Below are 7,500 nucleotides of genomic sequence, written 5' to 3' on the forward strand. Positions count from 1 at the left end.
TGAGAGTATCAGAGCGTCAGATGGCTGCTGGCTACTATGGGGTATTGTGTGTGTGGGTTGATGGCAAAACAAATCCATGTAAGCCATTTTAAATTGAGTCTGTAACACAAGGAAATGTGTGGAAGAAGTGAACCGTTCTCAATACTTTCTGAACCCACTGCGTGTGTGTGTGTGTAGGCGTGTTTTGTGTGTGTGTATTTTACACCCTACAACATCCTGCATTCACACATACTCACATCCACTCACTTACACTACTGATTACTACACACCTCATTCTTGTTTTGTAAGTATTATTACAGCCTAAGTTATTAAATATTGTGTTATTTCACTGATTCTGATGTGTTGTCCCCTTCCTAATGCATTGTGGACTAAGGGGGTGTTCTCACTAGAACATTTGCTTCACTTGGTATCAGAGTTTAGGATCAAATTCGTTTGCTCTGCGTCGTTTGGAGCGGTGAGAACGCGCATTCGAAGTCGCTCCCGCAGCAAAGAACCAATGGATGCTCCGCTTGAAAAGGGTGGTTTCGCTCCGATTACAAACTACGCATCCATCACTTTGCTTCGCTTCGCTTTTGGTGAGAACGCTGCTCGAGGCAGTCCATAGGAAAACAACAGCGCCTGCGTGTTGATCTGGATAAGAGCGGGACGAACGGGCAATCTTCAATTTTTCTGACCAATCAACTACCACGTCTGTTGCTTCGATTGCGAATGTTACTTCTTGTTGTGATGAGTTGCGAATGACACTCAACTCTTCCTGTCTTTCCCCCCCTCTGACCTTCATGTGGCAACACGTGTCTCTGTGTGTCTGAGTTACTCTCCCTGGGAAAGCCTGCCCTCTCCAAGACTTCTCCATCACAGTTGAGAACTCTACTGTAACCCCCTCCCTGACAGCCAAGAACCTTGGAGTGATCCTGGACAACCGACTATCCTGTGCGGAGAACATCACAGCGACAGCACGCTCCTGCAGATTCTTCCTCTACAACATCAGAAGGATACGACCATTCCTCACTAGAGAAGCAGCACAACTCTTGACCCAGTCACTGGAAATATATACAGCAAGTGAAATACAGGCATGTATATACTGTATGTATGTATGTATGTATATATATATGTATATATATATACAGTATGTATGTATATATATGTATATATTATGTATAGGGAGATCAATGGGGATTTCATCACACTGAGAATTTGTGTTCAGTTCATTCTGTGACACTGACCTCAGTGACAGACAGTAGGATCTCTGAAGCCGGTTGGACACAGTACTGTGTGTGTGTGTGTGTGTGTGTGTGTGTGTGTGTGCGTGTGTGTGTACCTCTATGACAGACAGTAGTATCTCTGGGGCGGAGGAGCCCAGAGCCATCAGGGTAAAATTGGACACGGTCTGTGTGTGTGTGTGTGTGTGTGTGTGTGTGTACCTCTATGACAGACAGCAGTATCTCGGGGGCGGAGGACCCCAGGGCCATCAGGGTGAGGTTAGACACGGTCTCGTTCCAGATCCTCACCGTCGCCACGGTGGTCTCTCCGTTAGGCATGGTGATGGTCACCTCCTTCTCCTGCAGAACACAGGGTCACACACACACACACACACACACACCAACACACACACACACACACACACACACACACACACACACACCATCTCCACCTGGTGATACGCCACTCATGCCACTCACCTGCGAACCACCCCCCCCCCCCCCCCCCGCCCCCGCCACCCACCTAATATACGTAAATCATAAATTGTCATGCTGGAAGACCCGTCCACGCCCCATTTTCAGTGTCCTCGCCCAAGAGTTCACGGTACATGGCCCCCGTCCATCGTCCCCTCAATGCGGTGAAGTCGTTGGGGTCAGAGTCAGCATTTCTCTCCCTCCAAACACGGCGAGTGGAGTTGAGGCCAAAAGAGCTTGATTTTGGGGTCTCATCAAAACCAAATCAAAACCAAATCTTGGCAGCCCTGCTGGATGGGTATTCCAGGACGACAATGACCCAAAACATACGGCCAACGCAACAGGAGGAGCAACAAGGAGTGGCTGAAGAAGAAGCACATTAAAGTCATGGAGTGGCCTAGTCAGTCTATTCTTTATATAATGTTTTTCTGGAATTTTGGGGGTTGATATTCTGTGATAGACCATTCATTTCTTTGTCGGTAGGAAAATGTACGAAATCGGACTTACAGATACTTATTTCCCCCACTGTATATATGATCCCAGCAGGCAGGAATCAAACTCACAACCTAAGCTTCCTGATAAGTTCAGAATAGATTTCAAGATCCTTCTGCTTGTTTCTAAAGCTCTTACTGGCACAGCACCAGAATATCTGAAATACCTTTTGCTAGCATATCAGCCCAATAGAGCTCTCAGGTCTTCTGACGCTGGTTTTCTCTGTGTATGTACAAAAGAAGAGAGTTGGTAAGGCTGCATTCTCATTTTATGCACCACAACTGTGGAATGCACTGCCAGTTTACATTAGGGATGCAACCTCAGAAAAAAACAAGACTTAAAACCCATCTTTTTAATATAGCCTTTAAATGAAAAAAAAGAAAGAATTATGATTATTTAATGATTGGAGCACTTTGAGCTGCAAAGTTTGCAGGAAAAGCGCTATACAAATAAAACGTTTTTATTATTATTATTATTATTATTACTATTATTAGTACTATTATTATTATTATTATTATTATTAGTAGTACTATTATTATTATTATTATTATTATTATTATTATTATTATTATTATTATTACCAAACTCTGAGCCACAGAGGAGGACTGATCAGCGCTCACCTGCGAGGTGATGACCTCGATGGAGGCCATGAAGCGGTCGGCGATGATGGAGACCCCCAGGAACATGTACATGAGGCAGACGAAGTAGACCACGGCCCTGGCCACCTGGTCCCCCAAGCCCGGGTTCAGAGGCTTCCACACGGGGAGCAAGATGCCTTGGTTGCATTTCACCGGCTCCATGCACTTCGCCTTCCTGCCACTAGGGGACGTAGCGTTGCTGTAGCGGTCCGGGGAGAAGGAAGGGTAGGAGGAGGGGTAGGAGGAGGAGGGGTAGGAGGAGGAGGAGGAGGAGAAAGAGGAGGAGGAGGAGGAGGCGCGCAGCCCGTCCTGGTCGTCACTGACCCCTTCGTCTGGTTGAGACTCCGGGGCGCAGGGTGGGGGGAGGAGAGCGAGGAGGAGGAGCAGCAGGAAGGGGAGGAGGGAAGAGAGAGAAGTGAGGAGAGACATGGTCCTTCACCTTCCCCTGGGAAGTGAGGGATGAGGCAGAAGAAGGGAGAGACAGCGGGGTGGGGGGAGGGGGGGGGGGGGTGGAGGGAGGGGGGTGGTGGCGCCGAGCGAAGCAGGGAGGGGTGGGATTGGCTCACCTAAAAGAAGAGAGAGAGATGGATGGAGAAGGGGAGAGAAGAGAAGAGAGAGAGGTGAGAAGAGTGAAAGAACAATATTTCACTGGGTTGAGAGTCACCTCATCTAACAAATCAATACTTCCCCTGAAACGTGACTCAAACAAAGCAAAGCTGTGTGTTTGTTTGAAGTTTCCACATCCTTGATTTGACTACTTTTCCTCCCCCTCTCTCCTCTCACCCTCTTTAGTCTCTCCATCTCACTAATTCTTTTGAATTACAGCTGGACATGGCCTTGCATCATGAATGCAGAAACCTCGAAGCAAAGCTTTAAAAAATAAATAAAATCGAAACCCATTAGAAGTATGACTCATCATTCAAGCCACGCCACATTGGCGTGCCTCGATCCACGGTAGCGAGCGTGGGATACTTTTGAAATGTTTTTATTCTTTAGAAACGTTTGTGTGTGTAACCCTTAGTTAGTGTTTATTTCGCTTGCTTTGGCGATGTAAACGTGTTTGTGAGGACAATTAAGCTCCTTTGAATTGTATTGAGAGAGAGAGAGAGAGAGAGAGAGAGAGAGAGAGAGAGAGAGAGAGAGAGAGAGAGAGAGAGAGAGAGAGAGAGTGAGAGAGAGAGAGAGAAAGACAGAGAGAGAAGCTGAATAGAACGCTACTGTGTTAGCCTTGGAGAGCTTTCAATGGGAGAGATTGCGGTTACTTTGGCAACAGATCGCCACGGTGACACGGCCGTTCCACAATGCCTGCCCTTCTCCCTCAATGGACCAGAGGGGGGCCTGAACATAGCTACCCCCCCTGCCCCCCCCCCCCCCCCCTCTTGCCCCCCCCTACACACTCGCTCACTAACTGGCTCAAAGACACACATAAATAGTTCTGAACTGTGCTTGCTGTCTGTGAGTTTAGGGGAGTGTGTGTTTAGATGTGTAGGAGTGTGTGTGTGTGTGTGTGTGTGTGTGTGTGTGTGTGTGTGTGTTTATTTATCTATCCAAACATTTTATTTCCAGAAACTGTATGTATTCATCATTTTGTAAACATTTGTATGAGTTTTAGTATGAGAACATACTGTACATAACATTATTATTACATTATGTATGAAACCATTATGTATGAAACCATATTAGGCCATATAGTGTATATAAGTATAGAAGTTCACATAATAGATATATTCTCAGATGTCTACCCATCACTTATCCCCCTATTTTTATTTATATCCACCCCTATTTATGTCTAATTCTTGTTTTTGTATTATTTTAGGACTGTTTGTTTGTTAGCACTTAATTTGCATTTAAATTTCGTTGTACCTTTATTGTACTTACAATAAAGATCATTCATTCATTCATTTAAACATGAAATACAAAACAGTCTACATGTATGCTTTATGCTGCTACGCACCAATGAATGTCACATCACTTGCAAAAGATTAGATTAGATTAGATTAGATTAAACTTTATTGTCATTTGCTGAGTACAAGTATCAGACAACAAAATGCAGTTAAAACATGATCTAAAAACATGACAGTGATAGTGATAGGTACAGTATGGCATGTATGGTAGTTAGAGGTATATACAGTTATGAGCTATGTACAGTTAAGGTAGCTATGTACAGTTAAGGTTACTATGTACAGTTACGGTAGCTATGTACAGTTAAGGTAGATATGTACAGTTAAGGTGACTATGTACAGTTAAGGTAGCTATGTACAGTTAAGGTAGCTATGTACAGTTAAGGTAGCTATGTAAAGTTAAGGTGACTATGTACAGTTAAGGTAGCTATGTACAGTTAAGGTAGCTATGAACAGTTAAGGTAGATATGTACAGTTAAGGTAGCTATGTACATTTAAGGTGACTATGTACAGTTAAGGTGACTGTGTACAGTTAAGGTAGATATGTACAGTTAATGTAGCTATGTACTGTGTACATACATCTACTGATGCCTCTGGACACATCTTCAGTGATGTTCCTGGAATCATCGGGCGTTTCGGGTCTTTCAACATCATACACCCTCCTCCAGGTGACCCAGCCGGGGCTGATCAGACCCCAGCTTGTGTCCAGATGGCTAACTAGCTACCATGACTCCATGGCTCTCCTCTTTTGAGCCACAGCCATCTAGAGGCTCTCTCTGCCGCATTGGTGGTACTGCGGATGGCTCTCCTCTTTCTCTCTCCATCGATGCCCAAACTGCTGAAGGCTCTGGCCAAGGAACGGGCTGCAAATCCTCTGCAACCAACCTCTACTGGGAAACACCTTGCTCTCCAACCAGCCTGCTGGCAGTCACTGACCAGTCCCGCGTACTTGGAGAGCTTCCTCTCAAAGGCTTCTTCCAAGCGGTCTTCCCACGGGACTGTCAGTTCCAGCAGCACTGCTTGACTGGTGGACTCAGACAAGAGAACAATGTCTGGTCGCAGGGTGGTGACTACAATGTGGCTGGGGAACTTCAGCTGATGTTCAAGGTCAACCAACAGCTGCCAGTCTCTTGCAGAGGTCAAGATGCCTGCAGATGTTTTCCTGGCAGGGGTTGGCTGCTCCCCAGCTCTGACAAAGGCAATGGTTTTCTTGGAGGGTCGGAACTGCTTTGCCCACACAAGTCCTGCGCTGATGGCTTCAGCAATGGTCTTCAGGACTTGGTCATGCCTCCACCTGTACCGTCCATCTCCAAGGGCCCTTGTACAGCAGCTGAGGATGTGTTCCAGGGTTCCTCGCTTGGAACACAGTTGGCATGCTGGTGTCTCTGCTATGCCCCATGTGTGCAGATTTGACGGGCTTGGAAGCACATCATAGACTGCCTGGATGAGGAATTTGATGCGGTGAGGCTCGGCTTTCCAAAGCTCAGCCCAGGTCACCTTCCTCTCAATTGCATTCTCCCATCTCGTCCAAGCTCCCTGTTGCTTCATTCCCACTGCCTTGCAGGTTCTTGTCTCCTCCACTGCTGCTCTCACCTCCTCCTGAACAAGGCGGCGCTTTTCCTTCCCCCTGGTGTTCATTTGGGGAGTTGGAAAGGATCCAAGCCCAGCTCGACCTCGTGTGACCACTCCCACCAAGCTCCTGTGACGCAGCCTCGCCTCTGCCTCTTGAACAGCTTCCTCTGCCCTCCACTTCCTGCCAGTCCTCACTTGGATCCCTGCATTAGCCACCTTCGGATCACTTGAGTCCCTGTACTGAACCACTTCTCTGGCTCTTGTCACCTTGAATTCCTCCTCCAAGGATTTGAAGGGCAGTTGCAGTTTGTTGGTGTTCCCATAGAGTGCGGTGCTGCTCAAACTCCTTGGTAATCCAAGCCATCTCCGGAGGTGGTTGCTGACCCTCCTCTCTAAGGTCTCCACTGTTGAGATAGGGACCGCATAGACAAGGAGGGGCCACAGGATCCTGGGAAGAATGCCATGTTGGTAAACCCAGGCTTTAAACTTCCCGGGTAGGCCTGACTTGTCCACGGATTTCAGCCAGCCATCCAACTCAGTGCAGGTCGACTGGATGGATATTGTGTCTCTCAGAGAGCAGTCAAAAACCTTGCCCAAGCTCTTGACTGGCTTCTCTGTGATAGTTGGGATGGCTGTGCCTGTGATGGTAAACCGGAACTTGTCCTCCACTTTCCCTTTCCTCAGCACCATCGATCTTGATTTGGCGGGTTTAAAACGCATCCGGGCCCAGTCCACTAGCTTTTCGAGTCCCTTCAGAATCCACCGGCAGCCTGGGACTGATTCTGTCGTGACTGTGAGGTCATCCATGAATGCCCTGATGGGTGGTTGCCGTTGTCCGGAATTCGTTCGGGGCCCTCTGCACTCTGGCTCAGCAGACTTGGTGAGCATGTTCATGGCTAGGGAGAACAGTGTCACAGAGATAGTGCACCCTGTGATGATACCGATCTCCACCTTGTGCCAACTGGATGTTATTGCTCCTGAAGAGACCCTCATCCTGAAGTTGCTGTAGTAATCAGCGATGAGGTCTCTACACCTGCTGGGGACATGATGCTTCGTCAAGGTGAACTGAACCAGCTTGTGTGGAATGGAGCCGAATGCATTTGCCAGGTCAAGCCACAACACTGACAGGTTGCCTTTGTTCTCTCGGGCCTCCCGAATGAGCTGTGTCACCACGCCGGTATGCTCCAGACAACCTGGCATTCCTGACACACCGCCCTTCTGGAC

The 7,500-nt window shown here is 47.5% G+C and overlaps 1 protein-coding gene across 1 annotated transcript in view; it reads right to left on the minus strand.

Annotated features, from left to right (window-relative positions):
* Positions 1–3,232, minus strand: part of slc8a2b (solute carrier family 8 member 2b) — a gene marked incomplete at both ends in the record, with an annotated part of 31,577 nt that extends 28,345 nt beyond the window's left edge. Inside the window, 2 exon segments of the mRNA XM_080532319.1 lie at positions 1,422–1,559; positions 2,786–3,232. Of these exon segments, the coding sequence (XP_080388445.1) occupies positions 1,422–1,559; positions 2,786–3,232 (585 nt within the window).
* Between the last annotated feature and the right edge of the window lie 4,268 nt (positions 3,233–7,500).

The sequence above is a fragment of the Nansenia antarctica genome (genome assembly GCF_963989245.1).
Source record: "Nansenia antarctica genome assembly, chromosome: 5".
Lineage (NCBI taxonomy): Eukaryota > Metazoa > Chordata > Actinopteri > Argentiniformes > Microstomatidae > Nansenia > Nansenia antarctica.